The sequence below is a fragment of the Heteronotia binoei genome, chromosome 2 (genome assembly GCF_032191835.1).
Source record: "Heteronotia binoei isolate CCM8104 ecotype False Entrance Well chromosome 2, APGP_CSIRO_Hbin_v1, whole genome shotgun sequence".
In the NCBI taxonomy this organism is placed as follows: Eukaryota; Metazoa; Chordata; class Lepidosauria; order Squamata; family Gekkonidae; genus Heteronotia; species Heteronotia binoei.
In genome coordinates, this window is record NC_083224.1 from 188,450,770 (window position 1) to 188,472,124 (window position 21,355).

The following is a 21,355-nucleotide window of genomic DNA, read 5'->3' on the forward strand; positions in this document are numbered from 1 at the left end:
TGGAGAGGAGTTGGAATTCCAGCGCTCCAGGTACTGTTGACAGTCTCCAGGTGGTGGCTGGAGATGTTCAGGAATTACAGCCAGTCTCCAAGTGACAAAGACCTGTCCCCATGGGAAAAAACGGCTGTGATGGGAGACAGCCTCTATGGCATTATACTGCACTGAGGTCCCTCCACAGCCTCCACCCACAAAATCTCCAGACATTTCCCAACCCAGAGCTGACAACGCTGACTCCAGGCCCCACCAATGTTCCCTCTAAGCTGCAGAGTTTTGTGAGCAAAAATTCTATTTTGTGAGCTACGGCATAAATTCGTGTGCTCTGGGGTCATCCTTCCTGAGCTAAGAGAAAAATGTGTGTGAGCTGGAGACAAAATCTGTGCGCTAGCTCAAGCAAACTCAGCTTAAGCAGGGCTGTCAAACATGCGGCCCGGGGCCAAATCAGGCTCCCCCCCCCCCCCCCCCCCAAGGCTCCTTTCAGGCCTCCAAGGAACTGGCTGCCATCTGCTTCTTTTTCCCTCTCTCTCACTTCCTTCTGCATCGGTTTGCTTTGCCAGGCTCGCTCAATTGCACAGGAGCTACAGAGCAAAACCTCTGTTTCTTCCATTGACTGAGTCTCCTCCCCCACCTGGTCCCCTGGGGAAGGAAGGAAAGAGCCAGAGCTTCCTTTGCCCAGTCCCCTGCATCCCATGGGAGAAATACAAAGGAAGCACTTTGGGGAGGGACGGTGGCTCAGTGGCAGAGCATCTGCTTGGGAAGCAGAAGGTCCCAGGTTCAATCCCTGGCATCTCCACTAAAAAAGGGTCCAGGCAAATAGGCATGAAAAACCTCAGCTTGAGACCCTGGAGAGCCGCTGCCAGTCTGAGTAGACAATACCACCTTAAAATAAAACATGCTTAAAACATTAGTACTCGTTGGTCTTAAAAGTGAACACACACACACACACATATGTATGTATGTTCACTTTTAAGACCAACGAGTGCTAATGTTTTAAGAATGTTTTATTTTAAGGTGTGTTTTTTTTAAAATTGTCTTTGTCTGTGTACTTTATAAAGTTTATATCTTAGCTACCTAATCTTAGATAGGTACACAAATAGCCCGGCCCAACAAGGTCTTATTTATGCCAGATCCGGCCCCCCTGGTTTAGAGGGAACCCTAGCCCTAAGACCCGTAAGCCCTTCTGGCTGCTTTTCACAGATGCACAGAGCACTGTTTTGCACTCAGTTTTCCACGCATGCATAACAGCATTTGAACACATCCATTCTTCACAAGCACCTCAGAGAACCTTTCTCATTTCAGAATGACTGCAAGGGGAAACTGGTTCCACCATTCTCTCCCTTGCTTAAGACAGATTGGCACCTTTATGCACGTTTATTAAGACTGGAGGCAGCAAAACAGAGGAGGAAAAAAAGACAGGCAATGAATTGGTGAAAATGCTTTTAATTGGATGCACCGAGTAACAGTCCCACAGATTCGTATGGATTCTCAGGTCTGAAAATTCTCTTCATCTTTCCCAGCAGCCAACACTAATTTCCCATTCATAAGAACATAAGAGAAGCCATGTTGGATCAGGCCAATGGCCCATCCTGTCCAACACTCTGTGTCACACAGTGGCAAAAAATTTTATATATACACACACACTGTGGCTTATAGCCACTGATGGACCTCTGCTCCATATTTTTATCTAAACCCCTCTTGAAGGTGGCTATGCTTGTGGCCGCCACCACCTCCTGTGGCAATGAATTCCACATGTTAATCACCCTTTGGGTGAAGAAGTACTTCTTTTTATCCGTTTTAACCTGGCTGCTCAGCAATTTCAATCCTTTCCTGCCATGCAAAAGCATGCATTAAAAAAAAAAAACGTAGTTCAAGATCTTTTGCGCATGAAACTAAATGAAATCCCTTTGACTCCATTTAGAGATTGCAAGCTCCTCCAGCCAGTTCAAATGCGTGATTCATAAGCGGAATTTACAGTCACAGCCAAATGGAACTTCCCGGCTCAAAAGCAGGCTACCTTTGAATACCGAGGGCTGATTGGGGGCAGTAAACAGAGGAGGCTTTGGTCTCTTTGCTCTGATTGTAGGCCTTCCTCTGGGGAACCGGGATCTAATTCTGCCTCCCTTGCTCCGTAGAGTAGTTCACATACTGAGCAGAATAGAACTGCTGTAATCGTAAAGTGGGCAATATGCAGTTTAAGACCCTACACAGCTCCAGATTATTGGAAAGGGTTTCCTGCATTAAGGGGGTGTCACGCACACAGCTTAGAGGGAACACCGGAACGGGGTGCCCTGCAACATGCATCTGACGCCTCAAGTTTTTCTCCTTTCAAACCTTTGCAAATCTAAATCTTCTGTGTGCAGTTTCTGCGAGTGTTTGCAAGGGATGGAAAGCATTTGCTTTCCAAGTCAAAGCCAGAAGACTCCGTTCCAAAGCCTTCCTTATGTCCAGTGGAGGCTCCTGAACTAGCTATTTCAGATTTCCACGCGGGTCAGTCGGAAAGAGGATGGAAGGGGGTTGCCAGCGATGATCCCTCCGTCTAAGCTGTGGGGTGCTGTGAGCAAAAATTCTACTCGGTGAGCTACTGGCCATTCGTTTGCTCAGGGGCCATTTTTTTTCTGAGCTAAGACAAAAATGGGTGAGCTGGAGGCTAAAGAACTGCAAGCTAGCTCACCCTAACTCAGCTTAGAGGGAACGCTGGTTGCCAGCTGCAAGAACCCGAGGTTGGCGTCATGTGCTCTCACCTGGCGCCTCCTTTTCCGAGCCCGAGTGCAACAGTCCGCATACCCGGCTTTGGCTGGCAAGACCTTTGGCCGGAGATAAGCGAATGGTTCATTGTGGGATGGTGGGGGGGGGGGGGGGGAGAGAAGAGAAGAGGCAGCTCCTGAAAGCCATCTGTGCACAGAACAAACCACTTCTGGGCCTCCCCCGCCGTGCTAGACCCAAGAAACCAGAATGGAGTTAAAAGCCGAGATAAATTAGTGTCTTCCTGGAGATGACAGGGACGGGTTGTCACCAAAGACAGGGGCCATGGCGTCCCCGATACTTTCTCTTCTCAAAATGTGTGCGTGGAACTGGTTACTGGGGGGGGGGGGGAGAGTATACGATGCAGAGCAGTCCTGCAAGGCCCAGCAGTCATGCACACCTTGGGGGGGGGGGCTGCACCCCACCCGTCCTGGAGATTTTTCAAAAACAGCAGCAGGGCAATGAGCCTATCTGCGAAGCCTATTCGCTAGTATACAGATCGCCTCCCAGCTGAAAGAAACCTACGGAGAACAATTGCAATGCATTAAAATGAACTTGTGCCCTGACCCGAATGGCCCCATCTCAGAAGCTAAGCAGGGTCGGCCCCGGTTTGTATTCGGATGGGAGACCGTCAGGGAAGTCCAAGGTTGCTAAGCAGAGGCAGACCACCTCGGCAAGTCTCTGGCCTTGGAAACCCTGCAGGGCTGCTATAAGCCGGCTGCAAATGGACAGTGCTTTTCCACCGCCGGAACCTCTCCATCTGTGCTGCCTGCGGCTGAAAGCCAGAGCCTCAAAGAGGATAGGTGGCCCTGGCAGGCGTAACCCCGTACAACTTTTTTCCAAGGCAGCCAAATTCCTGCTCTGCTGCAAACTTCACCGGATGACCACAAACCCATCAGTCAACCCATCACAAACCACAAACCCATCAGAGCCAGTTTAGTGTAGTGGTTAAGTGCGCAGACTCTTATCTGGGAGAACCGGGTCTGATTCCCCACTCCTCCACTTGCACCTGCTGGCATGGCCTTGGGTCAGCCATAGCTCTGGCAGAGGTTGTCCTTGAAAGGGCAGCTGCTGTGAGAGCCCTCTCCAGCCCCACCCACCTCACAGGGTGTCTGTTGTGGGGGAGGAAGGTAAAGGAGATTGTGAGCCGCTCTGAGACTCTTCGGAGTGGAGGGCGGGATATAAATCCAATATCATCATCTTCTTCTTCACTCACTGGTTCTCACAGCCTGACTGAAGGTCATACAGCGCAGGGGACAAGGGTGGCCTTAGAACTGTACAAATGGAATTCCTGGTGAGTTCATGATACTGTGAATGTCTGGCTTGAGGGTTTTTACATTTTCCACTGGATTCGAATCCAAGAGCGCCTTAAGAGACCAATGAGTTGGCTTGGCCACCTTCTAAAACTTATGTTCTGTGTGCTCCTTCTTGCTATTAAGACTGATTTCTAAAAATGAAATTAACAGCTCATACTTGTTGGGAGGTCGCATAGAGATACGTTAAATTAAGGCTTGTTCAATCCCAGGTCAGCTCGGCAAACAGGGCTTTTTTGAGCAGGAATGCCCAGGAGCACAGTTCCGATTGGCTTGGCATCAGGGGGTGTGGCCTAATAAGCAAATGAATTCATGCCGATCATTTTCCTACAAAAAAAAAAGCCCTGTCAGCACCTAAAAACTTCACCGTGGGGCCACAGTTTCAGAAATGATTGCATTGCAGCATTTCTCAGTGGATGCGCAAAAGGTTAGATCCATCCAGTTTTCCTATTGGTGAAAAAGGGAGGAAAGGGTCTTCCCCCGCTTTGACCACCAAAACAACGGTGTGGAGGATCACAGGACTGGCATGTACGAAAGCTTTGTTGGCAGCAGTGGAGAGGACTCGCAAGAATGGGTTTAAATTAAGGGGCGGGAAGGTACCAGCTGGATATCAGGAAGAAATTTTTTACAGTAGGAGTTGTTTAGCAGTGGGATCGCCTGCTGAGGTAGATGGTGAGCTCCCCCCTCCCCGGCAGTCTCGAAGCAGCGGCTGGACCAACACTTGTCAGGGATGCTCTAGGCTGGTCTTGCATTGAGCTGAGGGTTGGACTAGATGGCCTGCGTAACCCCTTCCAACTCTGGGATTCTATGGAGGCTGCGAGAATGAATAAGCAAGAAAAACAAAATGTGCATGAAGTTTTCATTACTGCCTGTTTATATGTAAAGTAAACTTACTGTGGTGGATGAATCCGCTTCTTAACCTATTGCTTTCTACACTGGCTGGGAAACTCAATTCAACAGATTTTAAAATCAGTAATAAGAACATAAGAGAAGCCATGTTGGATCAGGCCAATGGCCCATCCAGTCCAACACTCTGTGTCACACAGTGGCAAAATTTTTTATATATACACACACACTGTGGCTAATAGCCACTGATGGACTTGTGCTCCATATTTTTATCTAAACCCCTCTTGAAGGTGGCTAACGGAACTGGGAGAGCCAGTGTGGGGCAGTGGTTAGAATGTCAGACTAGTGAGGACAAAATGGAGGAGAGGGGAATTATGTCAGCCGCTCTGAATCAAAACAGGGTATAAACGGAGTAAATAAAATTATGCAAAGTTCGGGAGAAGTAAAGTTAGAAGACAGTCTTTTGTTGGGGTGAAGATCTAAAGGATTACATCCCCCCCCCTTCATTTACACGCACAACACTTCTGTAATCAGAGCTTTAATAGAATTATACAGAGCTATGAAGAAGTTAGTGTTATGTTTCACAGAGGCAAGAAACCTGAAGATCTGGTCATGAGAATCCAAATCTCTGAAAGGTGAATGACTGAAGTCTGGCTCTAATGTTTCCAAGCTGGCTTCCAGATCCAAAGAAAATGTCCAGGCTTGCAACTAAGAACACCCCCACCCCCACCCCGCTGCCATCACATATCCTGCCTCTTCACACACGCCACAACTACTAGCTTGACCTCAGCTTGGCACACAAAAAGGTCCCCGGTTCGAATTCAGCATCTCCAAGTACTGCAGAAAGCTGCCGTGTCGAAGAGGCAATCAGTACACAGAAATGATTTGGATTTGGGCTGGGCAATTCAAGTTTCATTTGCTTCGGGGGCTGTGGCTCAGTGGCCAAGCGGTAGCTCTGTACCTGGAAGGGGCCCAGGTTCTGTCTTTGGCATCCCCAGAGAAAGGATTTCATGGATAGTGGGCAGGACTTTTTTGGTAGCAGGAACTCCTTTGCGTATTAGGGCACACTCCCTGATGTAGCCGATCCTCCTGGAGCTTACTGTAGGCCCTGTAATAACAGTGCTGTAGAGCCCCGTGGCGCAGAGTGGTACAGTTGCAGTACAGCAGTCAGAGCCCTCTGCTCATGACCTGAGTTCGATTCCAGTGGAAACTGGTGCAGGTAGCCAGCTCGAGGTTGACTCAGCCTTCTGAGGTCAGTAAAAGGAGTACCCAGCTTACTGGGGGGGGGGGGGGGGGAAGTGTAAATGACTGGGGAAGGCAATGGCAAACCACCCAGTAGAAAGTCTGCCGTGGAAACGTGAAGGCAACGTCACCCCAGAGTCGAAAACGACTGGTGCTTGCACAGGGGACTACCTTACTTTTAGGCTTTTGGAGGATTGGCTACATCAGGGAGGTGTGGTCTAATATGCAAAGGAGTTCCTGCTACAGAAACCAGCCCTGATTGTGGGAGACTTTTTTCTGCCAGGAGAGCTGCCGCCAATCAGAAGAGATGAGCCACGCCTCCGCCCGCGACGGCAACATCACCGGCACTTCTTGGGGCCTGCCCTTAACACACAACACAGACAGCCCGTCCCTGAGGTTGATATCATTTTGCAACTTTATTATTTTGTCAAAAGCCAAAAAAGCATAAACTCTACAGCTCTGCAAGATTAAACAAAGAAAAACAACTGACCTGAAAATAAAAAAATACTAAAAGTGGCACAAGTCGCTCTGTACTCTGGGGGAGAGAAGGGGGGCAGGATACAAACCGAAGACTAGGTCTTGCTGCTGAGAGTGTTGGGGGGGGGGGGTAGATGAGAAGAAGTCTTAGGGGTCTCTGGTGGTGTTTGAGAAGGAAAGCACCTTCGCACTGAAACAGGACAGACACCGGGACTCAATTCAGGGATCCCTGCTGTTTGTTTTCGGTTGCCAGACTGAATTTCATTTCTCCTTTCTGAAAAGGACAACCAGCCCTCCTCTGACACAGGCCACGGCTGGATCAACAGCCCGTTGGGCACTTCCCTGCCCCCCAAAGGATCTCTTTTCTCCCTAAGGAAAACTAAGCGCCTCAAAGGAATCTGTAAGACTCTGGTGTCATCTTCCTGCCACCTGGCCTGAAAGGAGGGGAGAGAGCTGACTCTCAACCATTTGAGGGAGGAGAGAGCAAAGCCCCCCCCCACTCTGCCTCCTCGCCATTCAAGATCTCTCCATCACCCCAAGTGTTGTGTTCTGCTGGGGCACCTTTCCTGGTGGGGACAGCGCAGAGGAACAAGACCTCAGTGGGACCTCTTCCCTTAGAGGCCGAAGAATGCTTTTCGCTCGGCCCACCGTAACGTCCACACTCGAAACCTCAAAAGGTTTGGGGTGGGCATCGGCCCTTTCCTCTTTCTCTGACTTCAGGCTGAGCATTTTGACTGTACCCCTCTCCTCCACCTCGGTCCACTAAAGAAACCCTGCAACCCCGCCCCCCCCCCCACTAGAAACAACTTCAACACTCTTGGCTAGGAGTTATATATTATAACAGAATGTTTTTCAACAAGAAAGAAAAGGGGGGCACAGGGGGAGGAGGAGAATATTGACTTTTGTTAACATCTCACAGTACAAACAAACCACCGCTCGGAGGAGGAAAACGGGCAGCACCCAGTCAATAGTAAGGACGTCTGGGGTTGTTCTGTGGGGACAAAGAGAGAAGGATGTGAGAAGCCAAGAGGATACTGGAGGACAGCGAAGACTGCAGCAGGGGACCAGGTCTGATGGGTAGATGCCACAGCCCACCAGGAAGAGTTCTCTCTCTCCTCTCCCCACCCCCCCCCCCCGCTGCCCCATAATCGTACAAACACATTGACTGTATTTAGGATAATTAGGGTTTGTGGAATCTTTCGGGCTCAAGTGCCGTGTTCTACTGGAGAAAGTTTTTCTTCCAGACGTTTCGTCCTCAGCTGCGGAGAACATCCTCAGTGGCGTTGCAGCCGGAGCAGGCGCTCAGACCTTCTTGGCTGCTGCGCATTGAGGCAGCAGCCCTGGTCTCACTCACCCTGGTCTCTGCTCTCCAGCAGCCCTGGCCCCACTCAATGCACAGCAGCCAAGGAGGTCAGAGCGCCTGCTCCGGCTGCAACGCCACTGAGGATGTTCTCCGCAGCTGAGGACGAAACGTCTGGAAGGAAAACTTTCTCCAGTAGAACACGGCACTTGAGCCCGAAAGATTCTACAAACCCTAATGATGTTGCCAGCCGTGAAAACCTGAAATCTTTGGTATTTAGGATACTTTGAGGTGCTTACTCCTACAGGCATAACCTAAAAAGGAGGATTTGTCTAGACCAGGGCTGGCCAAACTTGCTTAACGTAAGAGCTACATGGAGTAAATGTCGGATGTTTGAGAGGCACAAGACAGATGTTTGAGAAGTGAAAAGAAAGCAACTTTAACTTTAAATACATTCTCCAAGCCACCAGCTGCCTTGGCCTGGAAAAGCGATTTAAAGAGAGAAATGCCTTCTCCAAGCCAGCTGATGTGGCGGTGGGGGCTTCGAGAGCCACACAATATTTGTGGAAGAGCCACATGTGGCTCCCAAGCCGCAGTTTGTCCACCCCTGGTCTAGACCATCACTCATATGTCTGCAGGATGAATTAGGCAAGCCCAGAACAGACAGCAGCCTGTAAACGTTCCCCGTTTCCTTAAGTTGCCATCCACTGCTTTTGGGTCTCATTTTGCTTTTGTAGACTCTTACATTGTGTAGGCATGTGCAGAGATGGTGGAATTCTGAATACCTGCACCAGGAGGCAGTACAGGAGTCCAGACAAATTCCTCTTTTGAGGTTATGCCTTCAGAAGCAAGCACCTCCAAGTATCATTAATATACTCAACCTGCTGAACTGGAATTGCTAAAATGGCACTGGGTTCTGCTGGGCACTCTGTGATTGCACTGGTGCTGCTGGGCTCTCTGAACACTGCATTGGTTCTGCTGGGCTTCAAAAATGCCCCCCTTTAGTTTCTACTGCAGAGATTCTCTGGGATTCTACTGCAGAAATCCTGTTCTGCTGGGTTTCTCTAGTCCCCTGGGTTTTTGCTCTTTTCTTCTTCCACTAGAAACAATGGCAGGTGGGGCATCTTCTTTGGGGGCCTGCAGAATTGGACCCCCTTGTCCAATCTTTTTGAAACCCGGCGGTTCTTCTGAGGAGACGTACCAGCAGCTATGCTGCAGATTTGGTGCCTCTACCACCATCACCACCCCAAGTCCTGGATACTTCCAGAGAGATTCCCCATTGACTATAAGTCCCCATGGAGTACAATGGAGCAAGAAAGAAAGAAAAATTCAGGATTTCTGAAAAAACCTGAATCCAAATGCCATATCAGTATTAGAATTCAGGAATATTGGGACTACCAATATTTTTGGGGTCCAATAAAGCCAAATTAAAAAAAAATACTGGTGTGTGTGTGTGTGCAAGCACACCACATCACCACCCCGAAAATACTCTTGATCTGGCACAGGGGTTGGGCCCCCACAGCCCAGCCTCTGCCTTATTGGGGCTTGCAGGAGTCTCCATCATGCCAACTCCCTGGCTTATCCATTTCAAGGATTGTAGCAGGGAAAAGCCTTTCTCTGCTGGAAACTCTAGAGCTGCTAACAGTTGAGAGAAGATGGAGCTCAATAGCCTGAGGGTCTAACCGTCTGAAGCAGCTTTGTCTGTGCAGAAAAATGGAGTCGGCTAGGCATGCGCATGGGGAGGGTGTGTGTGCGTGGAGTAAAACAGATGCACACTTGCTCCTTTCTTCTGTTCTGCTTTTTTAAGAAAAGGTCGCGAGTTTCAAATGAGAACACTTCGAGCCTGGGGTTTTTGCAGTGCAATATTCCAAAAATATCAGGGTTATCAACAACCCAGCTTTTTAAAAAAGAAAAAAAAATCTAGGGGCACCTACGGGACTCTGACCTGGATGGCCTAGACTGACCAGATCTCATCAGCAGGGAGACCACAGAGGAAGTCCAGGCTCGCTACAAAGAAGCAGGCAATGGCAAACCACCTCTTGCCTTGAAAACTCTATGGTGAGGGTCTTTGGCACAGTGCCCTTAGGCACTGCACTGCCCGCCAACATCTTTCCTAGTGTCTATCAAAGTGGGTGGGGTTAGATGGCACTCCTGCCTTGTGGGGCTTCTGGCTGGCCACTGGAGGCCCGACTGAATGAGCAGCTTTTTTAAAATGTTAACTCTGCAAGCAGCTGCCACCGTAGCACAACAGTCTTTGCTGGCTGACTGAAACTAAGCAGTACGTCTATGCAAAAAATGTTTTAAAACAGTTATGTTCATGTCAAAATATGTCCTGGTAAGCAGTGCTTCCGCCTGGAATGTTGAAGGGGTAATGATTTGTTACACACAACCTCACTTGTTGGCTCTGCCTCCTGTGCAAGCCTTTTTGGGGGTTGTCTCCACCTTCCACGGCAGCCATTTTGTGAATGTACCCGCCAAACTGCGTCAGAATGCCAAAGGTGGCTGCAGGTGCAAAAAGATCAGGGAACCCTGCCCTAGAAGGTTGCTATAAGTCAGCTGCCACTTGATGGCAGTTTAAATACAGAAACTAGTGAGAAAATAACCCGAGACAGAGAATGCCTGTCCTACCAGGGGGTTGGGCCGGAACCTGTAGGCCAGCATCATCCTCTTGCGGAATGCTTCATACTCATCGTCTTCTTTGGTGAGGTCAGCAGGACGATCGATGCCGAACCCAGCCCCATCCACCGCCGTCACTCCCCTGAAAATGTAATAGTTGAAATCTACTGAAAATGTAATAGCTGAAGTCCGGATCTGAAAAGAAGCCTCGTCTTTGATACAGAACTTAGAGGAAGCTTTTGGCGAAAATGTGGTTGGAAAAATTCCGGAAATAACCGTTTAGCTATCAGCTATTTGAAGATAAATTTCTGAACTGCATATTTAAAAGTGGATTGGGACAGGTGTCCTTCTGAAAGCCTTTTTTGCTGCATTACGGGAGCTACGGACATCCACTTAAGGAGAGGAAGAAATTTGTTTACGATTCTGAACTGTAATTGGAGTTATTGTGGTGCCCTCCTTCTGTTTTGCATTCTGTACTTGGACATTCTGTCTTTTTGGAATACTATCTGTCTTTCTCAAGCTACTAATTAGATGTGACAAGATAAGAGAATTGTGTGAACAGTTTAGTCATGGAGGTATTGCCTTTTTCTCCTCAATCCCCTGTTTTAAGAGAGACACAGTGTCAAGTCTGCTTTAACTCTGGTCAAGCCTGCACTCAATCTTTGGTTCAGGAGAGAAACATCCTGGGTAAAGCCATACTGTATGCCAATGCTGCTAGCTTGAATTCTCCTCACCCCCCTCCTTTCCTTTGTTATGTAGTTGCGCTTTGAAATGGGAATATGTGAAAGAGATTATAGAGCCTTCTCAGGCCGGGCATCGGGGGAGGTTGGAGCTGAGGAGACACTCAAGGCCAAAGCAGGCCTGAGAACGAAATTGCAACATCAATGTGTGAATGTGCCCTGCATAGTACCCCTCCCTCAAGAATCCCTTTGAAGTTACCTTATATGATTGCATTCTACTGTATGATCTTCAGTCTTTCAATCTCCTTGTAGTCGAGAACCATGATATCAATAAACTAGCTACTTTGTTATCAACAAAGCCTCGTTATTGAATCTGCCGACTCGACACACAGACTGAGTTTTAGCTTTGCCTGTCTTTTATTTGTCAGGGGCAGAAAGAGTTTAGGACTGCAGATTTATACCCTGCCCTTCTCTCTGAAAGAGTCTCAAGAGTGATTTATAATATCCTTTATCTTCTTCCCCCACAACAGACACCTTGTGAGGCGGGTGAGGCTGAGAGAGCTCTTATAGCAGCTGCCCTTTCAAGGTCAACTCCTATGGGTGACCCAAGGCCATTCCAGCAGCTGCAAGTGGAGGAGGAGGGAATCAAACCCGAGTCTGCGTGCTTAACCACTACACCAAAAGGGCATAGAGAAGAAGAAGAAGATGATGATGATATTGGATTTATATCCCGCCCTCCACTCCGAAGAGTCTCAGAGCGGCTCACAATCTCCTTTACCTTCCTCCCCCACAACAGACACCCTGTGAGGTAGATGAAGATATTGGATTTATATCCCGCCCTCCACTCCGAAGAGTCTCAGAGCGGCTCACAATCTCCTTTCCTTTCCTCCCCCACAACAGACACCCTGTGAGGTAGATGAAGATATTGGATTTATATCCCGCCCTCCACTCCAAAGAGTCTCAGAGCGGCTCACAATCTCCTTTCCTTTCCTCCCCCACAACAGACACCCTGTGAGGTAGATGAAGATATTGAATTTATATCCCGCCCCCCGCTCCGAAGAGTCTCAGAGCGGCTCACAATCTCCTTTACCTTCCTCCCCCACAACAGACACCCTGTGAGGTAGGTGGGGCTGGAGAGGGCTCTCACAGCAGCTGCTCTTTCAAGGACAACCTCTGCCAGAGCTATGGCTGACCCAAGGCTATTCCAGCAGGTGCAAGTGGAGGAGTGGGGAATCAAACCCGGTTCTCCCAGATAAGAGTCCACACACTTAACCACTACACCAAACTGGCTAGAGGGAGGCCGTGCTTGCAGACTGTTTGGTTGCAGGAGGCTGTGACTGCAATATCCCCAGCTTGGCCGTGGAGGGGATTTGGGTAGCAGGGTGCACATAACGACACGCAACCACATGAGTCAACCCCCCCACCCCAGAATGAAATTCATACTTGTTGACGGGGTTCTTGATGCCTTGGCCTTCGGACCCAAGGCCATCTCCTTCCTTCCAGCCCATTTTCATCAGCATCTGGTAGCCGATGTTCTCCACTGTCAGCTTGAACTCCTTGTATTCCGAATAGTCAGGCTCACGACCCTCCTGCAGGGCAAAAGGGGCAGAAGGTGTTCACGACCCGCTGGAGACAGCTGCCCTGACCTGCAGAGCCCAGGCCAGTCTCATCAGATCTTGGAAACTAAACAGGGTCAGCCCTGATTAGTACTTGGATGGGAGGCCACCAAGAAATCCCAGAATCGCTAGGCAGGGGCAGGCAATCGCAAACCACCTCTGTTCATCTCTTGCCTTGAAAGCCCTACGGGGTCAGTCGTAAGACAGCTGCAAATGGACAAAACTTTCCACTACCAGATATAGCTGACCAGGCTGAAGATCTGAAAGCAGGCAGCAGGGTGATAGGGTGAAGCTCAGACTGGAACTGGCAAAAGGGCTGGACACCCACCCACATTCAACAGATAGCAGAGCGCAATTTGGATCTGTATTTTCAATGCTTGGAATGACAGCCAGGGATGAAGAGGCCATCCTGACGTTTACACTTTGTTATCATGCTGGGATTCAATTTGTGGTCTCCTCCTCAACGATATGGGCTAGAAAGCCTGCAGTCAAGAAACCAGCTGCATGACTCACAGCAATGTACACCCGTCCTTCCCCTGGGATTAGGAGAGGGGCCATGGATAAGTGCTAGAGCATCTGCTTTGCATGCAGAAGGTCCCAGGTTCAATCCCCAGCGTCTCCACTTCAGGTTCAGGTAGCAGGTGATGTAAAAGTCTTGCACCTGGGACCCTGGAGAATGGCTGCCAGTCTGAGTAGGCAATACTGACTTTGATGCATGAACAGCAGCTTCATGCAATCTTCAGGCTGCCTTTCTTCAGCATCTTGGCCCCTAGCTGCCCTGTCTCTCAGAAGCTCTTCCACATAAGGGTTTTAAACGCCACAAAAACAAAGCAGAGGGGCTGCAAAAACAAAACCTAGGGAGTGGCCTTGCGCAGCAACAGCAGCAGCGTCTTACCTTCAGTGCTTTGAAGGTCTCCATGAACTTCTCCAGCTCATCCGGCGGCAGGAAGTCTCCGATGAAGTGCTTCCCTCGGCCCATCTGTGTCAGCTGCTCGGCCCACTCTGGGAAAGAGACAAAGGGATCGAACCTGGGGTCTTCAGGCTGCCTCAACCCGATCGATTAAAAACGGTTTGACTTAACGATGCTTTCACACGTGCTGAACCGTGCGCTTTGCAACTGGAGCTTACTGTGAGAAACAGGAAAATCCACTTGCAAACGATCCCTGACGGGAACTGAAAAGTGCATTATTCGTAATTTGTGAAAGTGACAAGGGGGGGACAGCCATTAAAATAAGGAGAAGACAGAACTATTTTCTGATACAAATCCTTGGGCAGCTGCTGGTGATGAGCATGGACTAAGAAGGAACTGGCAAGAAGCATTCCTGCTGGCTGGGAAGAGGCATTCCCCTCTTCCTCTCTGTCCCAGGAGAAAAGGCCTGCTGTACTGCAGCCTCCTCGGGACAAAAGGGAAAGCAGCAAATTACAGGAATGTAGAAGAGAACAATACTGTGTGATATGCCATTGCCACTTTCATTATGCAAAAAACCTAAGAAATTAAAAATTTATATTAAAAAATCTTATTACGTATTCTCAAAAACTCGTAATTATAGTCGATGTAAACAATACTTCAAATTGCACATCACACTGTTTGTTACAACATTCACATTATTATAACGACACAGATGTCCACAATACAGGAAAAGGAAAGGAAAGGTCCCCTGTGCAAGCACGAGTCGTTTCCGACTCTGGGGTGACGCTGCTTTCACAACATTTTCACAGCAGACTTTTTATGGAGTGGTTTGCCATTGCCTTCCCCAGTCATCTACACTTTCCCCCCAGCAAGCTGGGTACTCATTTTACCGACCTCGGAAGGATGGAAGGCTGAGTCAACCTCCAGCCGGCTACCTGAAAACCCAGCTTCCGCCGGGGATCGAACTCAGGTCGTGAGCAGAGCTTAGGACTGCAGTACTGCAGCTTTAATGCTCTGCACCAAAATACAGGAGCCACATCCAATTGACAAAGTGAGGTTGCAAACAACAGCTTGCAAAGACCTCAGTTACAAATAAAGCGACGATGAATGCAATCAGTTCGGCTTTTCAGGTAAGCTGACTGCGTGTCAGTGCAACCCAATAGCAAGAAGCCTAGGTCTGCTCTCATTTGTGGCAATTCTTCATCAGTGTATGTCACCTTCAGCATCACATCTGAACATTATTTTCAAAACTGCAGCCAGCATTTATTCAAATATATTCCAGACAATCCCGGACCATAGCTGGAATGTATACGTCAGGGGTGTCCAAACTTGCTTAACGTAAGAGCCGCATAGACTGAATGTCAGATGCTTGAGAGCTGCAAGACCTGAATGTCAGAGGAAGGAAGGAAAACAGATGGGGGAGGGAGGAGAGGTGGAAAGAAAGCAACTTTAACTTTAAATGCGTTCTCCGAGTCACTTGCTGGCCTGGCTCAGAGAAGTGATTTAAAGAGAGAAATGCCTTCTCCAAGCCAGCCAATGGGGCAGTGGGGGCTTCAAGAGCCACGCAACGTGTGTGAAAGAGCCACATGTGGCTCCTGAGCTGCAGTTTGGCCACCCATGGTATACGTCTTCCTACTTGATATGGTTGGCAAGGACAACTCTATAATTATCAAAAATTTCAGGTTTTCACGGCTGGTAACATCATTAGGGTTTGTAGAATCTTTCGGGCTCAAGTGCCGTGTTCTACTGCAGAAAGTTTTCCTTCCAGACGTTTCGTTCTCAGCTGCAGAGAACATCCTCAGTGGCGTTGCAGCCGGAGCAGGCGCTCTGACCTTCTTGGCTGCTGTGCATTGAGTGGGGCCAGGGCTGCTGGAGAGCTGCTATTTGTGGATGTGCCCATTGTTTGGTGGGGCTTCCTGGAAGGGTAGTGATAAGGCAACTGGCTGTGGAATGTGACCATTGTTCTGTGTTAATTGCTGGGAGGGTTGGAAGGGGTTTGAAGATACCCCTGCTCCGGCTGCAACGCCACTGAGGATGTTCTCCGCAGCTGAGAACGAAACGTCTGGAAGGAAAACTTTCTCCAGTAGAACACGGCACTTGATCCCGAAAGATTCTACAAACCCTAACTCTTGTAGGTTTTTGATAATGTCTTTTTATATAAACTACTAATTTCTTCATTTTTTGCACAGTGAAAGTGGGAACATCGTATCATGCAGCATTTTTCTCTTCTGCGTTCGCATAATGCAACCTCGTAGCATCCCTCAACATTTTCAGCACGACTCTTTCCTCCACGCACCCCGAGTCTTGTCCATCTCCATCCGCCGCAACTGGTGCTCCCACGTGCCCAGCTCGGAGTCCACTTCCTCGTCGCTGTCGTAGCCGTGCTGGTGATCCCTGACAGTCTTCTCCCACATGATCTGCATCTCCTGCATGGCCCGTTTGTGCTTCATGATCATGTCGTACATCTGTTGCATCTACAGGGGCAGGGGAGGAAGAAGCAGCCGAGTGGAAAGATATCAGGCCCCGGTAGGGGTCAGTCACCAGAGGTCGCCATGACTTCCAGGTGCCGTCTCTCTCTCTCTCACACACACACACACAAATACAAAAACCCCCAAATAAACAAACAAAATACAAAAAAACCCAAATAAACAGGAGAGCCAGTTTGGTGTAGTGGTTAGGTGTGCGGACTCTTATCTGGGAGAACCGAGTTTGATTCCCCACTCCTCCACTTGCACCTGCTGGCATGGCCTTGGGTCAGTCATAGCTCTGGCAGAGGTTGTCCTTGAAAGGGCAGCTGCTGTGAGAGCCCTCTCCAGCCCCACCCACCTCACAGGGTGTCTGTTGTGGGGGAGGAAGGGAAAGGAGATTGTGAGCCGCTCTGAGACTCTTCAGAGTGGAGGGCGGGATATAAATCCAATATCTTCATCTACCTCACAGGGTGTCTGTTGTGGGAGAGGAAGGGAAAGGAGATTGTGAGCCGCTCTGAGACTCTTCGGAGTGGAGGGCGGGATATAAATCCAATATCTTCATCTACCTCACAGGGTGTCTGTTGTGGGGGAGGAAGGGAAAGGAGATTGAGCCGCTCTGAGACTCTTCAGAGTGGAGGGCGGGATATAAATCCAATATCTTCATCTACCTCACAGGGTGTCTGTTGTGGGAGAGGAAGGGAAAGGAGATTGTGAGCCGCTCTGAGACTCTTCGGAGTGGAGGGCGGGATATAAATCCAATATCTTCATCTACCTCACAGGGTGTCTGTTGTGGGGGAGGAAGGGAAAGGAGATTGTGAGCCACTCTGAGACTCTTTGGAGTGGAGGGCGGGATATAAATCCAATATCTTCATCTACCTCACAGGGTGTCTGTTGTGGGGGAGGAAGGGAAAGGAGATTGTGAGCCGCTCTGAGACTCTTTGGAGTGGAGGGCGGGATATAAATCCAATATCATCTTCTTCTTCAAACTACAAGGCCCAGCAGTTCAGCCAGTTTCTTGCATTAAGTGATGGCGATCCTTGCCTTTCTGTTGGATTTCCTGGGAACAGTACACCTCCCTCCGCCCCAGTCATTTCAGATGGGTAGCTGGGTTAGGCGGTAGCAACAATACAGAAGCCCTGTGGCAATTTAAAGACCAAGAAAACATATTCCGGCCTAAGTTTTTATGAATTGGAGTTCACTTCATCAAACGGATGAAGTAAAGGTCTGCAAGCCAGATGCATGTGTACTAAAGATTGCAAATGGAACAATGCAGCGGCAGGACTGATTATTGCAAAGGGAACTCATGAAGCAGACCTTGTAACAAACCTAGAGGCCCAACTCTGCCCCCGCATGCACTCAAACAGGACAATTATAGGGCCATCAGTTATGACCCCTGGGGCTCAGCCACTCGCCCAGCCTCAATCTATGCCAATGTGCGCCACCAATGCCCTTCTGCTTTCTGCACTGGTCACAGAGATCAGTCACTATGCAAAAAATAAGTGTGCAGTTTAACCACCACCACCCCCCCCTTGCAATATTCAGAAGCCAGAGGAAGCAAATTTTCATTTACGAGGGGATTTTACCAGGGGATTTCTACAAAGCTCAACAAGACTGCTGCTGACTCAATATCTTTTCTTGGGGCATGAAATGCGCATCTTCAGAGAAGAACGCTCAGAACGACAATTCAGTAAGAGATACAACAGGCAGCCTCCTTCGAAGGTAACTGTTGAGTCGCCCATAATGCAGAGATGCAGCAGAATCACTCGCTTGCCAGGCACTGCAAAGCCCGAGCAATAAATCACAGGCAAAGAGCAGGCAGACTTCTCAGTTTGGCCTCAGGCTTTGATTTTTAATGAACTCACAGCCAGTACCTGAAAACTACTATCTTTGGGCAGGGCCCACAGGGAGAAAAGGCAATATGCGGCTCGCTTTCGCTGCTGCCTGCTTCTCACAAAGCCTCGCCCATCATTTACCACCATGAAGCATGACAGCCAACCCCCCGAACACAAGCCTGTTACCCATTGGGGGAAGGGTATTCTCTGCCCCTGCGTTGCTAACCGGGGTGCAACAGAGTCCTATTTTCTTGGCAATGATTGGCTCGCCGAAGGACCTTGGAATGCCAATTCAAATGAATCCGGGACTGGCACCCTTTGCAAGCTGAGACAAACCCTGACCTTAAAGAAGGCTACTTTCTGTTAGAAAGTAACATGCAGAAGTCTTTGTCCCCATGGGAATGCTGAAAATTCATTGACTTTTGAAAATTTTGTTCATCCCATACCTGAGGAAATTGCTGAAACAGGAAGTGAAAGTTAACAGTCCTGTCGCTATTCCTGGGATTAAGGAGAATGGGACTGTGATTTTGGATGAACTCTGACTGGAATTATTCAGCACCAACTGGAACAACTGAGCGAATTGGGAATGAACTGATCTGTATTTACAATTGTATGCCTGTTCTAATATGCATAATTGATACCATAAGAGAATTTTTTTATTCATAGTAATTTGGGGTCACAGTAGGACTTTTTTAGGTCAGGGTTTGTCTCAGCGTTGGGTGACCTCTCTCCTTCTATTGGCTGTACCTCTTGGAAGCCAGCAACAGCAAGGGGCGTCATGGGCGGGGCAGGGGCGCACATTCTTTTCTACTGGTAGTAAAGTTGGATAGAAGATGATGATACTGGATTTATATCCTGCCCTTCACTCTGAATCACAGTGTTTCAGAGCGGCTTACAATCTCCTTAATCTTCTTCCCCCACAACAGACACCCTGTGAGGTGGGCAGGGCTGAGAGAGCTCTCCCAGAAGCTGCCCTTCCAAGGACAGCTCTGCGAGAGCTATGGCTGACCCAAGGCTATTTCAGCAGCTGCAAGTGGAGGAGTGGGGAATCAAACCCGGTTCTAAATCAGTTTCGCAGGACCTAAATCAGTTTCGCAGGGCTTGCAAAACCACCCTCTATCAACTCGCGTTTAAGATGGAACCCGGAAATGACACCTAGCCATCTTATACATATATTGAACTGTGGCATTTTATTTTGTAGCTGTTAATAATCTTAATTGTTTATTTAATTTAACTGAATGTATTTAACTATTTTAATTGTCTTTTATTGTAATGACTGGATTTTAGTGTAATCATGGTGTAAACCATGTCATGTGAGCCGCTCTGAGCCCGCTTTGGCGGGGGAGGGCGGGATATAAGAATAAAATTATTATTATTATTATTCTCCCAGATAAGAGTCCACAGACTTAATCACTACACCAAACTGGCTCTCAAGGGGACAGAAGGGACTCCCATCCTGCTATTACAGAAGTTGCTTAACTGCTATACCCTGGCAACTGTGATTTGTGCACACTCTGGTTAGCCCATCAGACATGAACAGCAAGTCCCGATTTGTCTGTCTGCTTCCTGCTTAAAGGCAGGAAAGATGCCATACTCAGGGCTGCATGCAAGGGGTAGTGGCTGCATGCAAGGGGTAGTAAACTATGGTTTGTGAATACGGATGTTGCAACCCCCGCCCCCCAAAATCTCAAAAATAAAATGAGAAAATTCCCACCAAAGAAGCTCCAAACCCCAGTCTGGCACTGCGCAGATCTCTAGACTACTGGGGTCACCTGCACTTGGACGTCTCAGCCAAGGCCTAAACCAAACCAATCAAGGCAGGTAGCCATCTTTGTCTGTCCATGGCAGTAGAAAAGAGCAAGAGTCCAGTAGCACCATAAAGCTTTGTGGCAGGGCATACTTTGAGGGGCTGCTGGACTATCCACTGCGACAGACCAAAACACTGATCATTACGAGGTCTGCTTGGCAGACAATCTCCACAGTGGCTCAGAGCCTAGTGGCCAGTTTTGCTAACCTCCAGCTGTGACTTAGAGACAGGGCTTTTTTGTAGAAAAAGCCCAGCATGAATTCATTTACATATTAGGCCACACCCCCTGATGCCGAGTCAGTCTGCTCAAAAGCTGAGCTTTCCTGCTCAAACAAAGCCCTGTCCACAGCAATGAGGGTGTTGTTAACTTACCTCCTGCTGCTCCTTCAGCTGTTTTTTCTGAGCATCCGAGAGCTCTGTCACGCCCACCAGGCCGACCGGCTTCCCCTTCTCGTAGCCGAGACCCTTGAGGTCCTGGACTGAAAGAGGCCGAGTGTTAAAGGTGTCAAACCCTGTCCCTCTTTCCAAGTTGTAGGAAGCAGGGTTTTTTTTGTAGCAGGAAACCCTTTGCATATTAGGCCATACCCCCCTGATGTAGCCAATCCTCCAAGAGCTTTCAGGGCTCTTAGTACAGGACCTTCTGTAAGCTCCAGGAGGATTGGCTACATCAGGGGGGTATGGCCTAATATGGAAAGGAGTTCCTGCTACAAAAAAAGCCCTGTGTAGGATCATTCCCCCCTTCTTATGCATTGTGTTCCTAATTGCCTCCATAGTAAGTCAGTGGATCTCTCCAAGAGACATTTTTATTGGGGCTTACTCAAAAGTTGTTCTTTTTATGCCATACATGACTAACATGGGTACCTGGAGGGAAAGGAAGGACTGCAAAGTCCAGAAAACAAGAGCAGTGTTCCAACCCACAGAACAATGTATTCGGGGCACTAAGAACATGAGACGAGCCTTGCTGGATCAGACCAACAGTCCATCTAATCTGGCATCCTCTCACACAGTGGCCAACCAGTTCCTCTGGATGGGCAGCAACAGGCCATAGGGACCAAAGCCTCCCCTTATGTTGCCTCCTGGCTCTGGATTAGTGCCTCTGAATGCGGAGGTTCCCCCCAGTGACCACTGCGAGCAGCCGCTGATAGACACCCTCCGTGAATCTATCCAATCCCCTTTTAAAACTGTTTATTCCTGTGGCCATCATGGCATTCCGTGGCAATGAATCCCACATTTTAATCGCTTTGCGTAAAGCAGTCTTTCCTTTTGTCTGTCCTGAACCTCCTGCCCGTCAGCTCCATGGGAGGCCTGCAAGGTCTAGTATTTGGACGGAGGTAGAAAAATGTCTCGCCGCCGACTCTCTCCACCCCGTGCATCGTTTTTATAAACCTCTCGTGTCCCCCTCTTATTTGACTCTCTTCTAGATGGAAATGTGCTAGATTCCTCAGCCCTTCTCCAGAGCTTTTTTTGCAGCAGGAACCTCTTTGCATATTAGGCCCCACCCCCCCTTAT

At 48.8% G+C, this 21,355-nt stretch overlaps 1 protein-coding gene across 1 annotated transcript in view; it reads right to left on the minus strand.

The window, feature by feature from the left end:
* Positions 1 to 6,532: 6,532 nt before the first annotated feature.
* The window catches only part of SUGP1 (SURP and G-patch domain containing 1), a 41,362-nt gene continuing 26,539 nt past the window's right edge, over positions 6,533 to 21,355 (minus strand). Inside the window, exons 9-14 of the mRNA XM_060232693.1 lie at positions 20,219 to 20,325; positions 16,036 to 16,213; positions 13,725 to 13,831; positions 12,657 to 12,802; positions 10,546 to 10,675; positions 6,533 to 7,608 (exon numbers count right to left, since the gene is read on the minus strand). Coding sequence (XP_060088676.1) covers positions 7,582 to 7,608; positions 10,546 to 10,675; positions 12,657 to 12,802; positions 13,725 to 13,831; positions 16,036 to 16,213; positions 20,219 to 20,325 — 695 coding nt within the window. The 3' untranslated portion in view covers positions 6,533 to 7,581. The remainder of the gene's footprint in view (positions 7,609 to 10,545; positions 10,676 to 12,656; positions 12,803 to 13,724; positions 13,832 to 16,035; positions 16,214 to 20,218; positions 20,326 to 21,355) is intronic.